Genomic DNA, 21,315 nt, shown 5'->3' with positions numbered 1-21,315 from the left:
AGGGATGGATCATTCATTCTTTCCTTCACCAAGTATGAGATATTTCCTAGGTGCCAGATACTAGAACATAGGAATGAAAGGTAAGAATCCTTGATGCCTATGAACAAATGGGATGAGATATGTGCAGATAAGAAACATAAATACCTATAAAATAATTGCTTCAGTGGGAGATGCATGCAAAATGGGAAGAGCCTTTAAATATGCCTAAAGGAGTCAAGCAAGGCTTCACAAAGCAGATTATACCTGAGCTTAAACCTGAAGGAGAAATTGGAGTTTGCTAGGTGGACAAATAGGGCAGGGACGTTCTAAGCAGAGGGAAGTATATGCAAAGTCATGAAAGGGCAAGGGGTGTCCTGGGAGTATGGAGGAAGAAGACATCAGGACATTTGGTGCCATTTTCCTTGAAGCCTCAGTAGCAGATTTTAGAGTGGGGGAAAAGTATTTCCCCAAATCTTTTTTCGTTTGTACACAAAAAATGTAATAGAATTAGTTAAGTGTTACACTTTATCAGCAACCATGGGAATTTTAGGTTTAGTGCTTCAAAAAGAGACAGCTGTTTGGATGGCAGCCCCAATTTAATTTCAGGGAAATTGGTTCTTGATCACTAGGGCTGCTCAGTGGGTATGGTAACTACCTGCCCCCAATTTAAGGAAAATGGCCTTTTATAAATGTGAGATCCTCCTTTTATAATGGAGATCTTTAATTAAGACTTGACTCCTAAGAGTGAAAGCTTAGAAGTGACATCAGTTTGACACTGTCTGTGAGCCAAGTTTTTCTGCTTTTGTTTTTTGTTTATTTGGTTGTTTTTTTGAGTGAAAGGAACAGTGAAATTCTGGTGATTAGCCAGGTAGTTAAGATTTGTGAAATTCAAATATTAGATATTAAAAACTACTTAATGTCTTTTTTATATCATCTTTGTCACTGCCTCCCCATCTCCTTTTTAAATTTTAGAGGTATTAGACCTTGGCTTGTGATCTTTCAGCATGATGTGTTTGAGGTGATTGCAGGGGATTCAAATAGAGAGATTCCACAGACAGTAGGTTTATTTAGTTAAACATCTAGGATTTCTGCCTTAAGTGGCTTCATATCTGCTACACATTTTATTAAAAACAGGAAACTGTATGTACTGTCCTACATACAGAGTCTTTTGAGGATAATAAATTTGCACTACTCTTATCCCAGTTCTGGCATCATTTTCCTTTTTTATGCCATTTTATATAAAATGAAAAGGTGTTTAGTTAAAAAAAAATAGGGGACTTTGAGAAGAGGATTAGAGAAAGCTGTTTGCTATCAGAAACCCATCCTACGAGCATTGTAGATAATCAAAACTGCAAATGCTAAAAGAGATAACCAGCCATCATACTGCTGGAATGTCTACAAATAAATCATCTGTAATATCACTCTTAATAGTTGTGGATATCAGATTTCAGCTGCACCTATCAGGGCTCAAACTTACAACATTTTTAGAGTGAGTTTCAGCTGAAGAAATATAATGAACACATACCCACTGAGCCACCTCACTGGTGCATGGCACCATGGCTGGGCTTTATGGAATTTTCCAGAGAAATTCAAGACACGGTTGCTGTCTTTGAGGAGCTTACGGTCTGTTTGTAATAATGAATTGTCACAGATGTGAAACAATTTGGAAAGCAATAAAATGTGTGATCAATCAAAACCAAGTGATATGGTATAGGGAAAATGCCCTGATAAGACAGATAGGGCTTGAGATTTGTCTTACAGAATATGGGATTTAGAAACAGGGGGAAGGGAATTCCAAGATGTAATTATAGCATGATATAAAGCAGTGAGAACTCAGAATGGTGACAATATAGGCCATGGGGATAAGAGATATAACTAGAGTGAAGGGAAATAGAGTCAAACGGATAGAGTAGGGCCATATCCTAGAGCAGGAGTTGACAGACTTATCCTGTGAAGGGCCGGAAAGGAAATGTTTTAGATTTTGTGGGCCATATGGTCTCTGTCACAACTACTCAGTTCTGCTGTAGTATGAAAGTAGCCAGTCAATAAGTAAAGGAACGAGCATGTCTGTGTCCAGTAATTAATATATATATATATATATATATATATATAATATATATGTGTATATATATATATATATATACACATACACACACAAAAGCAGGCAGTGGCCTGAATTTAGCCCCCAGGCTGTAGTTTGCCAATCCCTGTCCTGGAGCCACAGTTCCCAAACTATGTGCCCAGCTGCACATAATGAACTCACGGGGTTGCCACAGGATATTTTAGATTTTTGAGGGAAATACAGTGATGCTTGACTTCTGCCTATAAATAATAGAAATAGTTTTCTACTCCTGTTAGAACAAATTACTGCGAACTTAGTGGCTGAAGACAACACTAAATTGTTCTCTTCGAGTTCTGTAGGTTAGAAGCCCAGCACAGATCTCTCACCAGGCTAAAATTAAGGTATTAGTAGGGCCACACTCCTTTCTGGGGGCTCCCAGGGGGATCCACTTCCTTGCCGTTTGCAACTTCTAGAGGCTCCTGGCATTCCTTGGCCCGTGGCCCTCTTCCTCCATCTTCAGAACCATCAGTGGTGAGTTGAGTCCTTCTCAAATCACATGCCTCCAGTGACCTTGCTTCTGTCATTGCCACATCAACTCTGATTCTGCCTCTTCTGCCCTCACTCTTCTACTTTAAAGGACCCTTGTGATTACAATTGGATAATTCAGGATAATCTCCCTCTCTTAAGGTCAGCTGGTAAGTAACCTTAATTCCATCTGCAGCCTTAATTCCCCCTTGCCATGGAATCCTGATATAGTCACAGGTTTCAGGGATCAGTCATCAGGACATGACCTCTTTGGAGAGGACCGAGGACCATTATTCCGCCTACCACAGCCTGCCTCCTGGCCTTCGGAGATCCACTTACATCTCACATGCAAAATACATTTATCCCATCCCAACATCCCCCAAACTCTCAACTATTACAACAACTTTAAGTCTAAACTCTCATCTAACCATCAGTAGCTCAGAATCCCCAAATCTCATCATCTGAATCAGGTGTGGGTCTGATGCATCCTGGCATAAAATTCCACTCCATCTGCAGTTGTGTCCCTTTTTTTGTATTTTGCTCTCAAGATATAATGGCAAGACAAGCATAGGATACCAGTTATAGATATTCCACTTCAGACGGAAAAGAAAATTGAAGGAAAATGGAGTCACAGGTCTCAAGCAATTTCAAAATCCAGTCCAACGAATTCCATTAAATTTCAAGACCTGGGAAGAATCTTCTGGGGCTTGTGGCTTCTTCCTATAAACTGAAGGCCCTGCCCTGTGGGCTCATGGCTGCACCCTCAGAGTCATCTTACCTTTCTCAGGAAAGGTAGCATGTATTTGCATCTGAGTTGTTGTATCAGCCTGTTTCCTGGCCTTAGAGTTTTGGAGGTCCACCAGCCTTCTTTCAATTTCATACTCTCTCCATCCCTTCAGTCTGGCAGTTTTTGTGCTAGCACCCCGTTCTCAAGAACCTTGTGGGTCTCCACATGTATGTCATGGATATTCATTCAGTCAGACAAGAAGCTCTTGACAGGTCTTTCCTAGATAATCCTATTTCTATTCTTGGCTTCTGCTGAGATGGCTGTGGTGATCTGAGTCACATGTTTAATCTTTTGAAAGAGCTTTTTGTGTGACCGAATGCTCTGACCTTTTGATCTGAGATGTTAGCAAAAGGTTTTGTAGCTACAGCCTTGACTTTTTCTCCAGAGCATGCATGCTTTCCTGACAGTGAATGTCTTCATTTTAGCATCTTTTGCAATCTGCATAGGCTGAGGATGTCCAAAATCATTTAAGCCCTGGTTCCTTTTTGACAAATAGTTCTTTCCTGATCTGTGTGTTTCTTCCCACATTTTATGTCAGCAGCAGGAAGACACCCAGCCACGCTTTCACCACTTTACTTGGAAATCTCCTCAGCTAAATGTTTAGTTACATCATTTACAAGTTCTGCTTTTCCACAGAACTGTAGGACCCAATTCTGCTAAGCTTACTGCCACTGTGTAACAAGGACCACCTTCCCTCACATTTTCCATCAGCATGTTCTTCATTTCCTTCTGAGCCTTCACCAGCAGCACCATTAACATCCCTAATTCTCCTAGCCATCTGTTCACAGTGATTCAGATAGTCTCTGAGGACATTTGTGTTTTCTCTGTCACGCTCCTCACTTCCATCTGAGCCCTCACCACAGAGGTGTTTACTATCCGTATTTCTACCCACAGTCTGTTCAATCTAGAACCTAGATTACAATCTCGGCAATTTGTGTCATTCTCCTTAAATTCGTTCAGCCTCTGCCCACTGCTCAACTCTAAAGCTGCTTCCACATTTATGGGTATTTGTCACAGCAGTACCCCATTTCCAGGTACCAAAATCTGTTGCATTCCTTTTGAGTGCACCATATCTTTGTGAATCTGGGTTTTTGGTGGTTGCTGTGATAAAAAGTAATACATGAAAGTCAGTGTTGAATAAGAAGTGAGGGAAACTGTGTCCACTTTCATTCCAAAGTTCGAGTAGGGGTTCAGTACCCAACAGGCATGCACACACTTCCCATTAGTAAGTAATTGTGACTATTTTAAGAATGAAATAATTTATTTTCAATTCATATGCATTGATTTCTCACATAAATGCTACATTTTAGAACATAAATACCAACTAAATTGTTTGGACCTAACTGTTTAATAACTAGAACTGGTACATACCACTTTTGACCCAAAGGTGCCATGAAAAACTTGAGACTTCAGGGTGCCATGAACCAAGAAAGTTTGAGAACGTCTGTCTTAGAGGGATGTTGGATAGAGTAGTTGACGCCTCAGATGGTGACACTTCATTGTGTATTCTTGAATAGGGGAGTGACTTGAAACAATTCTAAAGAATATAGTTTGTTATAACTGTGTACTGCTTTGTGGTTTAGAAAATCCTTTACATGAATCAGGTCAGCTGACAAATCTGGAAACAGGGTACAGGAAGTATTAAAGGCTCTTTATTGGAGGGACACCTGGCAGTTGAGTGACACCAGGCGGTTGAGTGACACCTGGCGGTTGAGTGACACCAGGCGGTTGAGTGTCTGACTCTTGATTTCGGTTCAAGTCATGATCTCACAGTTCGTGAGATTGAGCCCTGTGTCAGACTCTGCGCTGACAACAAGGAGTCTGCTTGGGATTCTCTCTCCCTCTCTGTCTACCCCTCTCCTGCTCACACATGCATATGTGCACACATGCATGTGCTCTCTTTCAAAATAAATAAACTTTAAAGGCTATTGGAGTAACCTAGGTGTGAGGTGAACATCTGAAATAAGAATAGCTGTGAAAAAGGAAGGGTACAACAGACACTGTGAAGAAAAGTTCAAAAGATTTTGGTGACAGATAAGGCATATAAAGGAGAGGGAAGAATCAAAGATCACTGCAAAGTCTCAAATGTAGTACACTGGGATATTGGCAGGGTCATTGATAGAATTAATGACGTTGGGAAAAGGAATAGTTTCATGGAGTGGTGATGGTAGAAAGTAGCCTATAGGGGGTTAAGACAAGAGAATGAAGAGGAGATAGTGTCTAGTTACATACACCAGGATTGGGGAAGTGGAAGGAGATTAATAGAACAGTGAAGTCAAGCCAGGGTTTTTTGAGAAGAACTGGATATTGAGAATCCATAATAACAGTATCTTGGTTAAGGTGGTGGTTACATGACTATATACCTTTGTTAAAACTGATAGAACAACACACTTAAAAAGATGCATTTCACTCTGTAAATTTTACCTGAATACATGAAAACAGAGCTTTAATTTTCTTTTTAGTGAAGATACAATGCACATACCATTAATGTCACTGTTTTTAAGTGTACACTACAGAGGGTTTTAGTATATTCACAAATCGTTCAACTATCACCTTTACCTAACTCCAAAACTTTTCCACCACCCCAAAAAGCAACCACTTGTCCACTAGCAGCCACTCCACACTTCCCCTTCTCCAACCCCTGGGAACCACACAATCTACTTCCCTTTTTTCCCAATTTTCTTTTTATTGTGGTAAAATATTGTGGTAAAATAAAATTTACCATCCTAGCCATTTTTAAGTGTATAGTTAAGTGGCATTAAATATATTCATACTGTTATGCAACCATCGCCACCATTCATCCCCAGAACTCTTTTCATCTTGCAGAACTGAAATTCTATGCCTATTAAACCATAATTCCCCATTCCCACTTCCCCAGCCCTTGGCAGCCACCATTCTACTTTCTGTCTCTACGATTTTGACTACTTGAAGTACCTCATGTAAGTGAAATCATATAGTAATTTGTCTTTTTGTGACTGGCTTATTTTCACTTAGCATAATGTCTTTGGGCTTCATCCATGTTGTAGCCTGTGTCAAAATTTCCTTCCTTCTTTAAGGCAGAATAATAATCACACACACACATACACACACACACACACACGCACAGTACATCTCGTTTATCCATTGGTCCATCAACAGACACTTGGGCTGCTTCCACGTTCTAGCTTTTGTGATTCATAGTTTATTTGGTCTGATATTAGTATAGACACCATTTATCTCTTTTAGTTACTATTTACCAATAGCCTTTCCTATCCTTTCACTTTCAAACTATTTGTGTCTTTTTTTCAAGTTTTTATTTATTTATTTTGAGAGAGAGAAAGAGAGTGCAGGAGGGACAGAGAGAATCCCAAGTAAGCTCCACACTGTCAACATAGAGCCCAATGCAGGGCTCAAACCCACAAACCATGAGATCATGACCTGAGCTGAAGTCTGACACTTAGCTGACTGAGCCACCCAGGTGCCCCCTATTTGTGTCTTTTTTTTTTTATCTAAAGTTCATTTCCTGTAGTCAGTATATATTTAAATCATGTGGTTTTGTTTTGTTTTGTTTTTACCTATTACACCAATCTGTTTTTTGACTGGAGAGTTTAAACCGTTTACATTTAAAGCACTTACTGATGAGGAGGGACTTCTGTCATTTTGCTCCGTTTTCTGTATGGCTTCTAAGATTTTTTTTGTCCCTCATTTCCTCTATTACTGTCTTCTTTTGTGTTCAGTTGATTTTTTATAGTGAAAGATCTATTCCTAATTTCTTTTTGCATATATTCTCTAGCTGTTTTCTTTGTGGCTACCATGGGATGACATGATCCTGTGATCAGGAGCAGCAAACAGCAGTCAGAGTACAGATAGCTTGTATTTGGAGGCAGGCTTATTTTGCCCACACTGGCCCCTACAAGCTGCTCTTAAAGTATGTGCACAGCTGCCTGCCATGGGGGCTGTGCGTGGATGGGAGATGGGTAGTTGCTGCCTTTCTAAGAGCTGAAATGTGTCAGTTTACCACTTAAGCCTTCTGCAGAATCCCATCTAATCTACTTCTTTTAAAAATAGTTTCAAAATAGGGGGCCCCTGGGTGGCTCAGTCTGTTAAGCATCTGACTTCGGCTCAGGTCATGATCTCGCGGTTTGTGAGTTTGAGCCCTGTGTCAGGCTCTGTGCTGACAGCTGAGAGCCTGGAGCTTCCTTCAGAGTTTGTGTCTCCCCCTCTCTCTGCCCTTCCCTTGCTCATGCTCTCTTTCTCTCTGTCTCTCAATAATAAATAAACTTTAAAAAATTTAAAAATATTTTTAAAATAGAATTTAAAGAGAAGACAAGAAACTGTTCTTCATCCGTGACTTGAAGGAAAGATATAATCATAAAAATATGAACGTTAGTAGGTTGGAGTAGAGTAAGTGTTTGTGGAAGGGCTCACATATAATAACTTTATTCTTTTCTGTGTAGTCAGAATCTAATTTAATATTAGTAAGGTGGAGGTAAGGAAGAATTCCTTTTAAGGAGAGATGAGGTCTACAAAACCCTTGGGCAATGATCCAAGAAGTCCAAAGATTTTTTTTTTAAATCATAAATTTGTAGTATACCAGGTGTGTACAACTCAACATTATTGTGATCCTAGGTTCAAGGGGTGCCTGGGTGGCTCAGTCGGTTAAGCATCCAACTTTGGCTCAGGTCGTGATCTCTTGGTTCATGGGTTCAAGCTCTGCATCAGGCTCTATGCTGACATCTCAGAGCCTGGATCCTGCTTTGGATTCTGTGTCTCCTCTCTCTGCCCCTCCCCTGCTTGTGAGTGCTCTCTCTCTCTCTCTCTAAAAAATAAATAAACATTAAATTTTTTTATTTAAAAAATTGTAATCCTAGGTTCTAGAATTAAATAGGAATTGGTCACTCGAATTGACAGTTTTTAAAAGTGAAGTTTAAAAAAAAGTAAAATTCAGGTTTTGTCTTCTACACCTTACATTGTTTGACCCTACGTTTACTGTTGTTCATTTGGAAAGAGAAATAAAGGAGACTGAGCAAGAGCCAAAGCTGGGGTCCAGCCTCCACTAACGGATATGTAGTGGAAGGTTGTAGGGGACTTTGTTGTCCATTGGTGCTGTAACTTCTGTGATCAACATTTGAATGAAGAACTGTGTAGACATTTTTATGTTAGTATTTGATTGATTTCTAATACATAGGGTACAGCATTTGATCCCTGACTTTCAGTTTGGTCCTGAATTGTTTACCTGTAGTCATCTGACAGTCTGAGCAGCTCCCCCTTAATCTTACCAGTATTTGGTTCTGTCCTAGCTCTGCAATTTAGTCTTCTCTCATTGTCTAGAATGTCATCTCTCCCACTTCGTGATTCTAAAAGACCTGAAAATTTAAAGAACACAGTATTTCTTAGGACTTGTGACCATTTTACCTTTTCAACCAAAGCGACTAGTCAACAGTATGACTTCGTCATTTTGACATGTAATTTGCAAAGGCAGTAGATTCCCATCCTGGTTCCTGAAAGTGTAGATGTTCAAACTTAGGCTGAATATTCTACATTGGTGGCCTCTATTAAATGGGAGCATCTCAGAGATCATAAAATTGTTCAACAGATCCTCAGCATTGATATGCTTCTTCTTCCTTCTTCTTTCAGGTTGACAATAAATGCCCTTGCCCAGAAGCTCAATGCTTATTGGAAGGAAAAGACCTCCCAAGAGAATTTTGAGACCTCAGCCATAGCCAGGCCAATACCGTGAGTAGTAAATGTAGAATATAGAAATGTCAGGGGTTAATGTCCATAGAGCAAATGGAAGGAACAAAGGTAAGATGGTGCTTTCACACAGGAAGTTTAATTAACTAAAAATAGGAAATAACAGGTACTGATTTCATCATTCTGTAGACCTCTTCATTCTGGTTTAACACTTGTGTGGCTTGGGTCATAAATATGCAGAGTTTAGTACTGTCAGTTTATCCTACAGGCAGTGTGATATAGTGGAAGATGATGACCATTTAAATGAGACACTCCTGGGTTGAAACTCTGGATCTGCTTAATAGTTTGGGTGAGCTTGGGTAAGTAAGTTACTTCACCTCTGTAGGAATATGAAATGAGCATAACATTTGTATCATAGTGCCTGGCATATAGTAGGTGTTCAGAAATGTTAGCAAACTTCCCTTCTCTTTATTCTTAGTGAACATTGTTGGACCTGTACCAAGGCATTTGAGGGTTGAAGTAGAGAACCCAGCATATCAGGAAAAAAGTAGAATTTATTGAGTCTAGGATGGCGACTTACATACAGAAGTGTGGATCAGGATGACATGCCTCAGTAACCAGGAAAGGGTAAAACAGAGGATAGAATACATACCAACACATATATAATCAGTTACACCCCTATCATGACAAGGATTAGAGTGTTAAAAGATTTTGGGGTTGACATCCATGCACTTTTTTTTAATGGAAGTTATCAGGCAAATGTATGATACAAAATTTTGTTTCGGTTCAACATGACTGACTGTTGTGTGAATATCACTCTAAAGATCTCTGCTCATGTATAACCTCTGTGGTTTTCAAAGAAATGCCAGCTAGGACAAGATGCCATTTTTTTGCCTTTCAAATAAGCAGTGATAAATGCCATTAAACAGATGTTCATATATTGCTAGAGAGTGTGTGTATATGTTATTCAACCTTTCTGGAGGCAGAATTGTAATAATTATTATTCTTTATTGAGTACTTACATGCCAGTCAACTGGTCTAAGTTTTTTACATGTATTTAGATTTATTGAATCGTTAACAACAACCCTGTGGGATAGACAGATGGTATTATTACCTTTTTACTGACACTGATATACTGAGAGCTTAAGTAACTTGCTCAAGATGAAACAAGTAGAAAGTGGTAGATACGAAGTTCAAATATAGGCAGTCAGACCCCCAAGCCCAAGTGCTTAGCCATGACGCTCTTCTGGAAGGATGCAGTAGGGGAGTATGGATGGTACAGGCCCTTCAACTACCTATTTATTGCAATCACAGCTAAATGCCTCTCCTACCTGCCTGGTTGGAAGGATCCTCCATAGTCTGATATAGCCTAAGGCAAGGATTTGCTGTCTCTAATGCTTCTCTCCAAGGAAGTCACATTGGCATGCTTCTGCATGCAACTCTTCTGTGCATCCACATGCCAAATCAAAGCCAACACGACTTTTCCTCTTCCCTCCCACTGCTGCTGAAACTGCCCTTTGCTGTCTCTGGCTCTAAATTAAGCAGTAGCTGTATGGAAATAAATAGACACCAGAGGTCAGGCCTGAGCTTAGAGCTTGGACGTTTCAAGGCTAGAGCAGCCTGGAGCTAGGAGATAAGGAAGCCATATATCCAAAAACACGAATTTTCCATGTTAAAGCAGACTTTTAAACAAGAAGAGGACACTGTGTTTGAGTGGTAGAAATATGCATGCCTTTTATTTTCTTTTTCATATCTTCCTGTGTTTTCCAGTTTTTCTGTAATGAGCTTATATTACTTATAAAGAAAAAAAGCATTATTTAAACAAAATAAAGACTAAAGAAAAAGATACAAACTAAGACATAAAAGAACTCTTATCACTCTATTGAAAATGGGTACTGGTAAGAGCAGTATAAATGTGACATACGCACATCATGCTCTAAGCTAAATTACATGTTTCTCAGACTGACCCTTGGTACCCCTGTGCCCTCTTTCTGTTTCTTTTCTCCAGCCTTCTCCCTCCAGTCTGCTTTTCACACCTTAGTTGCTGACTACTTCTGTTCTATATGGACCACCTCCTTTCATAGAGAAACACATTTGCTCTAAGGTGTAGGTGACTGGGTTATGCTTCCTGGCAGGGATTTGAGTGGCTTTGTATCTTAAGCATAGACCTCTAGAAGGATTTTGCCTTAATTTCACTCAGTTGTTAGACTGAAGCCACCCTTTCTAGTTACGAGATTTAATCACATTTATAGGAGTTTTTAAGATTAATGTTGAGGATACCAACCTAATAAAATTTTGGTTGAAGTGTAAACAAAGACTTTTAAATGGACAAAAAGAGAGGACTAGGGAGTCTGCGGGGAAATGGGGAAGACTTTTTGATGATGATGCTTCCATAACCCCCACAAATGCATTTTAAACTTGTTACACAGTTGGATAGAAGCAAATACAATGATTCTATGGGTTTTATTTCTTGGTAATATTGTAATATATATTCTTCCTTGTTAATTTTTTTTTTCAACGTTTATTTATTTACTTTTGGGACAGAGAGAGACAGAGCATGAACGGGGGAGGGGCAGAGAGAGGGAGACACAGAATCGGAAACAGGCTCCAGGCTCTGAGCCATCAGCCCAGAGCCCGACGCGGGGCTCGAATTCACGGACCGCGAGATTCTGACCTGAGCTGAAGTCGGACGCTTAACCGACTGCGCCACCCAGGCGCCCCCTTCCTTGTTAATTTTTAGAGTTAAAATGATCCTCTTGGTTTGCTTAGAACAAGAGATACTGGAAAATATTATTTAGTTCCATAAATAATGGTAGCTTACCATGTTAAGACTTGTTACTATTTTTCTTATCCATGTTTGGTATAATTCTATTATTATTTTCTTTGTGAAGTTCAAGATGTGTGTTTTATTTATTTTTTTTTTAATTTTTTTTCAACGTTTATTTATTTTTGGGACAGAGAGAGACAGAGCATGAATGGGGGAGGGGCAGAGAGAGAGGGAGACACAGAATCGGAAACAGGCTCCAGGCTCTGAGCCATCAGCCCAGAGCCTGACGCGGGGCTCGAACTCACGGGCCACGAGATCGTGACCTGGCTGAAGTCGGACGCTTAACCGACTGCGCCACCCAGGCGCCCCAAGATGTGTGTTTTAAACACTTAGACCATAGCATTACAGTTCTAACACAATTCATATATAAAATTTTATTCTTTCCCTTTTAGGGTGTGCCTTTCTAACATAAGAGCACAGAGCTAGGATATACACAGTCATACTTCTGTTTTCCTTCATTCAGGAAGATTCCCGACCAGACATGGGTACAGTGTGATGAGTGTCTTAAATGGAGGAAGCTTCCTGGCAAGGTTGATCCATCTACATTACCTGCAAGATGGTTCTGTTACTATAATTCCCATCCAAAGTACAGGTAAGGTTATTATGCCAGAGAAAATGCCTGATTTGTCTCTCTGTTCTAAAACACTTTTAAAAAGCTCTTTTGAGTACGGTTGACATGTAATGTTACATTGGTTGCTCATGTATGGCATGAGCATAGTGACTCAGTAACTCTGTATGTTATACTGTGCTCACAAGTGTGGCTACCATCTGTCACCGTATGGCACTATTACACTACCACTGACTGTATTGCCCATGCTCTACCTCTTTTTCCCGTGACTTACTCATTCCATAACTGGACTCCCACTCCCTTTCACTCACTTTGCCCACTAAAACACTTTTTATCTCAAGTCCATACTCTTCAGCCTGGCATCCAAGCCTCTTGCTAACTGATCCCACCCTATCTATCCAACCTTATTTTTAACCCAAATCATATGCTTTAGCTAGGCTTCTGGCTTCAGTATTTCCAACACATGCCATGCTTATTCCCTCTCCCATGACTTGATAGTGTTATTCTGCTTGCTTACAGTGACATTCTACATTCCATCTGCCTATCCAAATCATATCCATCTGGGAAGCTTAAGTATTTTGTGTGATACTTCTCCTGTTGACAATAGTTTACAGTGATTTTATGCTAGCTTCCCATGGTATTTAATTCTTGACATTTGTTTGCATATTGTTTTGTATTTTTTTTAGATGCTTTTCATATGTATATGCTTTGGCTCTTCAAAAGATTGTAAACTATTCAAGAACAAGGGCTTTACATTTCACGTTTAGTTGATGATTTCACTCATATGCTTCCTATGCCTGAATCTATTATAGTACATATTGTACATTTAATGCCATTTGTTTGCATGTCCCTTGCAGCATCTAACATCTAGATAGTGCCTGGCATACCCACGAGCATTTATTTCAATTTAACAAATATTTATTTGACTCAGTAATCACAGAGACTCAAAATAATTATCCTGTTTGCTTCAATTAGCTGTGATTTTCTTAATATTTTTTCTGCACAATAGCAGTAGAAAAAAAGGCACTAAAACAGGGTATGCTTTTTAGAAAAAAAATGTTTAAAATGGAGGAAATTCAGTAAGTGAGGTCTAGGTCTGTAATGAGTAAGCATTCCCCCATAGTCCCAGATGTGCCTAAGCACCTCTTCCTGGAGAATAACTGGGATTGTGTGATTGGAGTATGGGACTGAGTGCTTAGGAGTCTCATTTTTTAATCCTGTATCTCCTGTCAGTTTCTACTCAATCTGAGAGACATACCCTTCCAGAACACTGCCTCCTTATAAAATGGGTGTAATAGGCGCCTGAGTGATTCAGTTGGTTAAGTGTCTGACTCTTGATTTCAGCTCAGGTCATGATTTCATGGTTCATGGGGTCAAACCCCACATCGGGCTATGTGCTGATAGTGTGGAACCTTTTTGGAATTCTCTCTCTCTCAAGATAAATAAATAAACTTTAAAATAAAATAGTTTTAAAAGAGGGTTTCCAACTATTACTAATTTTTGCTTATTTGTTCCTAGGACTGCTTTTGATCTTTGAATACACTTTCTAGTACTCCTTTTAGTGTTAACTCCTAAAATTCTCTTCCGTGTGCTTTACATATAACAGATGTCTTTCAATTTATAGAATCCTCCTTTCTCTCCTCTTTGCTAATCTGTTGTGTGGTTTTTGCAGTGTAAGCTCCTAATCCCTTATTGTTTCTCTCTCTCATAGCCTTTGATTTTCTTCAGGCATCATCACCTAGTTTAGGGATTCTTGTGCTTCTAAACTGCACTTTGGGAATTACTTTCTTAGTAAACAAGAGGCAAAAGACCCAGGTTCTACTGTTAACAATAATCTCTGTATGGAACCTCGAACAGGTCTCTCTTGAAACTCACTGTGTAAAAATAAAGATTATGCTTCTTGCTGTCCACCATAATAGGAACTTTGTACCTGTCATATACTTTGAATGTCATGAGAGAAAGGTGATATATGCACCAAAAGAATTAGATGATGCCTTGAAATAAGAATTGCTACATGTTAACCTGCATACAGGTTTTGTGATGTGGGTGGAATCTGAACTCTGTGAGGTTAGAGGGTTGTTAACCTCAATGACCTATCTTGTCATAGTTGTAAGGAAAGTAAAGGATAAAACTGAAAAGCACATTTTGTTTCCAAAAGATGATTTCTTCTCTGTACTGCAGGAGATGCTCTGTTCCAGAGGAGCAAGAACTCAGCGATGAAGACCTGTACTTGAACAAAGCCAAGAAACAGTTGAGTATACTTAAGGTTCTAGATCATAAGGTAGAGGAGCCTGACTCTAATAGGACAGGGGACCTTTGAGAAGAGAGATTTTTTTTTCTTTTTTGATTTTTAACTATTTCCCTCTCACTTCTCTATTCTACCAGTTCTTTATTCCTGCTGATCATCACCTGAGTGTCTAATTAGTGATTGTCTTTAGTCTCTCACCTTCCCCTCCCTGTCTCTCATTTGATGGGACATTTGAACTCTCTCTTAAGTAGCAGAGTTTAGGAAGGCACCCTCAGTTATTCAGTGAGGCCCACACTATTTTTAAATTGGTAGGAACATTATATATAACCTAAATCTGCAATTGGTAATCCATTTCAGACGGAGAAATTTCATGAATGAACTAAATAGCACTTTTATCTTCTCCTAGAGATCAAGCTCTTGAGAAGAAGAAGCTGCCAGTGGAGAGTGAGAACCACCAGGTGAGAGACAGCCCATCGTCTTTTTTTCTCACATGAAATTTTCCCCAACAGAGGACATAGGTGGAAGGAAGCAACAATCTTGAAAGCTGCATAAAAATCATGAAACATTTCTCCTGGTGGTCTTTTTTTCTGTTGAATCTTTTGATTTTGCTTTGATCTCCTGTTACTGATGTTCAGATCGCCAACAATAGAAGAGCCAAATCATATATTTCCCCGATTGGGATTCCATACTGATTCTGGACAGTGTGAATATCACTTTCAATGTCACAGAATATTCAGGGTTGCATTCCATTCTCATACAGGCTGCTCCTGTTGAGTGTCTGTTTTTTCCTCAATCTCCTTTCTTCCAGGATTCAGGGGTGATTCCTTCCTCCTTCCTCTTGGGAAGAAGGGTTGGTTCTTTGTGCCCCTGCCCTCTCCCCGCTTTCAGGCTGGCTGGCTTTATAAAGACTCTGCTGTTTTGAATTTTCAGGAGCACTGTCTCTCGGACATGGTTGCCCAGCTCCGGACGCTGAAGGGTGCAATAAGGTTGGCCGTCCTCTCAGGGACACTCCTTTCCTGACAGCCACCATAGCACCCATGTATCTTCCCCACCCAACCTTGCCTTTCTGCATGATTGTCCTCTTGACCCTCTTTCCCAGAGATAACTGCTAGTCGCATGTTAGATTCACCTTCTACCCACTCAATCAGGGTAGGTCAGACTGGTGAGGATAGAGGCAATTTATTCTTCTTCTGACATCCTACCGAAACCCGGGTATATGAATACACAGGTTTCAGACCCTAATGTCTTGGCTTAGTAGTCTGATCTGGAGATTGGGAGATTTCCTGGGACCGCCCTGTCCTCATTCAGTTTGCCTTCCCATTACATCCCTCCACCTTCATCATCTGTACTGTCTTCATAAGCTGGCTCTTCCACAAGATCTTAGATGCATGTCTCTGTGTGTGTGCATTGTGGATATACATTAGTCTCTCGCATGCATTTCTCCAAAACCAGCACTGACACTCGCTGCAATGCTTATTCCTTCCACCCCTGCCAGCATCACAGATTTCAGAGGAGTGAAAACCCAGCCTTAAAACTGGGTCACAGGAGAGAATTAGGTGGTGATTAGGGGGCCTGGGTTTTATGTTGTGGGTGGGATGACTGTAGGAGCTAATAAGTGAGTTGGGGAGGTCTGTCCAGCTGATAAGGTTATAACTGAACTGGGTTCAGTGTTCTAGTGTACATTACCGTGTGCTGTTTGTTTTGTGTAAGAAACCAGTTTCTTTTTATTTGGCCAAGTGTTTTCTCCAAGCATCAGAAGGATTGACTCATCCTTTGGTATTTCATTTGAAATTAGGATTTTTATGAATCATTTCTCTCTTTGCTAGGTGTTCACTAATCCACTGAGGATTCCTGCTATTCAAGATATGGATGAATTGAACAATAAGACAATTGGATATAAGGGAATTGATAGTCCTAGCCGGCCTCCATCTGTTGGAGAAGAAAGCAGGACACCTTCTCTTCAGCTTAAGCCTCTGGATTCCAGTATTTTTCAATTTTCCAGGTGGGTAAAACATAGTCTCTCTTCAATAGTAAACCTCAGGTCCATTTTCCTGTAAAGTAGGTATGGTTATCGTGTTTATGTGTATGTTTCTCCTAAGGCCTAGCATGGAACTCAGATGGAGAAATACCATTTGGAGCTGATAGACTTATGTGTTGCATGTACTTCCAATTTTTTTGACATTACACCTGCTATGTCAAGTCTGTCTGTCTCTTTTGAGCTAGTCATCTGACAAATACTCATTTATGTATTATGTCTTCACATTATGTTGGGAACTATGTGAGTGAAATAACAGGCATAAAAACTCTTTGAAAAGCATAATATGCAATCCAGATATAAGGGAGTGGTACCTAGATAAGCATTACTTCTCTCCTTACATTTAGTCCTGTAGGGCCCCGTAGGCCTAACATGTCGGTCACATATAAATAATAACGATTAGAAGTTTGTGTCAGTATTGGTATGAGTTTAGTCAGGGTCTTCCCGTGTCCATCTTCTAGCACCTCCTCAGTACGATTTTGTTCATCTTTATAACAGGAAGAAGCATACCTTTCCTTTTTCTTAAATAACAAGAGTGTTTGAAGTGCTGAAAGATACAACTGCCCCTCTACTACCATGAGACTGGAACTCAGGGCTCCTAATTATGACTTGCCTTCTCCTCTCTACTATGCTTCTCACTTCTGGCAGGGCCAAACCATAAGGCAGATAACAGAGTTGCTCTCTAAAAGTAGAAACTTCTGCAGTCATCAGTAATGTGATGATTATATAAAGGGTTGTTTTCTTAGGTGGGTCTCTTCAGCTTCTCATCTAGATAGACATCTCTGCATGTGTGCAGGTCCCCTATTCTGTGATTCTTCACAATTAAGCCCCATAGATAATGGAAGAATCGTGTGACCCCCCTTCCATCCCCCACCCCCGAACATGAGCAGAAAGTCTCAAGAGGAAGTAAGCTATTAGGAGTAAAACTAACACAACACTAAAGGAATTAAATGAGAATCTGTATGAAATCATCTAGAACAGTGCCTTGGAAGATAATAGGTACTCAGTAACTAATGTTAAATCTGAGTGATACTGAAGGAGCAATTTCTAAGATTGAACTGTGCCACAAAATATGATCCATTCAGTCTCAGGGCCTTGAGTCTAATTCAACTCTGTTCCTATCCATTGTTTTCCAACTCCCATTGTATATTGGGAGGGATAGACAGTAAAGTGTTGTGTGTTTTCAAAGCACATTGTTATCTCTCTACTTTGATTTCCTTGAGATGGTCACGCACCCAAATTGCCACTGCTGTATCAATGTTTCATTGCCCTTGCAGGCTATTCTTTCCCTTCTGTGACAACTTTTCCTTTTGCTTCAGTGTTTGTTTTGTTACTCTAGAGTGGTTTCTGGTAATCTGAAGGAGATTTCAAATGCTGATATATATATAGCATTTGAAATATATATATTTCAAATATATATATATATATATATATATATATATATATATATAGCTGATATATATATGTGTGTGTGTGTGTATTTTATGAGTGCAGTATGGCAGTACATCCATTGGGTGGCATACTTCATCATCCTTTAATGGGATTTCCGTATGAGTTGTTTATGGAGCTGCTATATCTAGATTTGGGTTTTGGCTATAGAGGATAGGTAAAGTACTTCAATCATGTGTAATTTTAATTTGACAATAATATTCTTTCAAGGGAAAGAGATACGTGATAATTGATGCTGCTAACGTTATGTTTTATGTAAGGTCGGTAAGATGATTTTGTCATTTTAAGCTACATGTATAAAGGGATTCAGATTGATTGCAAAGAGTCTGCCTTTTTATAGGGAAAAATGAAGGTACACAAGAGTTTAGTAAAATTTACAGGGTTTTCTTGGTAAAACAGTGTTTGAAATAATAGGTTTATTCAGGAGTTACAAAGGTCCCTGTTATTATCAAAACCTAAAGCTAATAAGGCTCCTTGGGTCGTGTAGTACAGCTCTCCAACTCTAGATAAAATAAAGCCCACAGTATCCTACAGAGTTTTTTAAAGTTCTAGTGGAGTACAGGGCTCCAAAGGTGTCATTGGAAATAACTTTGTGAGTTTTCACAAACCAGCAAGGGGATGGGAGGACTTGCAGTAAAGAATAGGTTCAGCCAGTATGTAAGCAGGCATAATCGTTTAGCATATTTTTGTTAAAGGAAATAGTCCTTTTTTCTTTATTCATTCTGCATATATTTGAGTGCTTGCTGAATGAAGGGTGGTGTTCTTTTTTTGGTTTATTTATCTATTTTTGAGAAAGAAAGAGAGAGAGGGAGGAACAGAGAGAGACAATCCCAAGCAGATTCCACACTATCAACACAGAGCCCAACGCAGGGCTCAATCTCATGAACTGTGAGACCATGACCTGAGCCAAGATCAAGAGGCAGACACTCAGCTGACTGAGCCACTCAGGCGCCCCTGAAAGGCAATGTTCTAAGGCAGTAATGGAATGAAAAATGAAGGAACTTATGGTAAAGTTATATATGTAAGGATCTCCAATATATGCCACTTTTCATTAGGTGTGATACAAACTTAAGGTCTAAAGTATCCATTAGCATATGGACAAAGGAGAAAATCAGCGGCTGTAATTCATTTAGCTATTTAGAGACCCTTTGAATAAACTATATGTCAAAGGGTAATTATAATTCATGTTTTAAAAGGATAACAAAAAATACCATCCAAATGACACTGCAATAGCTGAAGGAGAGGAAGAAAGACATTCTAATATGTTTAAAGGAATTTTTGAAACAACAAATACAGGTAGAACTAGAAGAACAGTTTTATAAATGAGTAAGGTTGATTCAGCAGCTAGTATTAATATTTTAAAAGATGATCTTTGAAAGCAACTTCCAGACTGGAGAAATGAGGAGTGTGATGGACTCTTTCATGAACAAATAACAATTTAACTGGAAAATATTATTAAACAGCAAAAACAATCATTTGGAGTTCCTAGAAATGGTCCTAGAGGCATACAGAAATATTCAGTCAAGAAAATCTATGAAATCTCAGATACAACAGCAACAGTCTTCAACATTTAGCTTGTTCTCACTCACCCCCTTCCGAGCTATATTTTACAAAAACTTCTCAGGGAGCTCTAATGCAGGTGGGTATGATCCAGAAGTTCTTTCCCTAGCTCCCAGTCTAGAGCTATGGTTTCACCTGGGAGGAATAGGCCTCTGATATTTCTCATCTCCCCCAGTTCTGTCATGCAGAAGCTCTATTCCAGGCAGACTCAAAAGGAATAGGTCTCTCTTCTATGCAGTCCCCACTCAGGGGAAGCACTCACGTAGCATGTAGAGATAGTATGTTGACAATACTGGACTCCTATTGCTCTACACCCAGCTTGCTTATAGGGCAGAGGTTCATGCCTGAAGAAGCAAGCCAAAAAACATCACCCAGCACCCATTCATAAAGAAAATTTTCTTTTCTTTATGCCACTTGTGCACAATGGCACTGAGGCTCTGCTTAGGGAGAGGCCTTAAAGATGAAGAACTCCTTAGTTCTGCCCAAAGGAGCTGACTTTATGTGGAACAGATCATGGAGAACTCCATTCATAAAAGCATTGTCAAAAATAATGGAGGGGCGCCTGGGTGGCTAAGTCGGTTGAGCAGCCAACTCTTGATTACCATTCAGGTCATCATCCCAGGGTGGTGGGATTGAGCCGCATGTCAGGCTCCGCCCTAAATGTGGAGCCTGTTTTAAGATTATCTCTCTCCCCTTCTGTCCCCCTCCCCTTCCCTGTCCTACTCATGCTGTCTTTCTTTCTCTAAAATTAAAAAAAAATGGAAATCTTGGTGAGCATTAATTAAGAGGACACTCATAGCTCCATGATACAAGTTACAACAAGAAAGATGACTGAGCAGTCAGAAGTTTGATAACAGAGAAAACCAAGAAAAAAGTCAAGAAGACCTCTTCTGGGATCATAGCCCTAGGATTAGGAAGGCTGTGCATAAGCATAAGGCTGCATTTACTCTAGAGCAATCAAACTAGGACATAAGGTGGACTTTAAAGCAGCCCTCAAGCCTCACACAGATCAAACAACAAAGAACAGGGCTCTCACTGGCACTAAGGGCTTAAGCACAACCTATAACCACTGGCTGAACAGTAAGCTCTTCTGACCCATGGGCAATTCCTAGGAAACCAGGCTTAAAAATAAATCACACTTTTCCTGGTAGACTGGAAGACTGTGTGCATGCTCAAAGTTGTGTCCTTTCAAAGGTGATTAGGGAAAATCCAAGCTGCTACTATCTGGCTGAATGTGGGGTAGAAACAGATTCCTTGAACTGTGATAGCAGCCTCCAAGCCAATGGTACCATACATGAAATAGTAAAAGCTAAAAATCTAACTGGATAAGAGGGCTTAAGCATAATCTTTGACCAGTAAAGGGGCCTATGTTGACCCAAGGGTGACTCTTAGGTTGTCAGGTAAAAGGTAAAAACCAAGAAGAAATCTGAACAGGAACATCAGAGGCTGCATACTGCAGAGGAAATAGATTTCATGGAGTCAGTTCAGCCAAGTCACTAAATAAACAACCAAGCAAACAACAACAGTATCAACTACTCTGGGAGATGGGATCAGTATCTAGAGTTGTTATGCTGTGTTATCTAAAATATCCAATTGTTGGGG

At 39.8% G+C, this 21,315-nt stretch overlaps 1 protein-coding gene across 2 annotated transcripts in view; it reads left to right on the top strand.

Moving 5' to 3' along the window:
* The window catches only part of MORC4 (MORC family CW-type zinc finger 4), a 52,178-nt gene that overhangs the window by 21,069 nt on the left and 9,794 nt on the right, over nt 1–21,315 (top strand). For both annotated transcript variants that reach the window (XM_047844615.1, XM_047844614.1), the window contains exons 10-14: nt 8,970–9,068; nt 12,317–12,445; nt 14,603–14,671; nt 15,076–15,127; nt 16,496–16,671. In XM_047844615.1, coding sequence (XP_047700571.1) covers nt 8,970–9,068; nt 12,317–12,445; nt 14,603–14,671; nt 15,076–15,127; nt 16,496–16,671 — 525 coding nt within the window. The remainder of the gene's footprint in view (nt 1–8,969; nt 9,069–12,316; nt 12,446–14,602; nt 14,672–15,075; nt 15,128–16,495; nt 16,672–21,315) is intronic.

Source organism: Prionailurus viverrinus, chromosome X, assembly GCF_022837055.1.
Source record: "Prionailurus viverrinus isolate Anna chromosome X, UM_Priviv_1.0, whole genome shotgun sequence".
Classification (NCBI taxonomy): Eukaryota; Metazoa; Chordata; class Mammalia; order Carnivora; family Felidae; genus Prionailurus; species Prionailurus viverrinus.
This window is presented reverse-complemented; position numbering and strand designations above follow the sequence as displayed.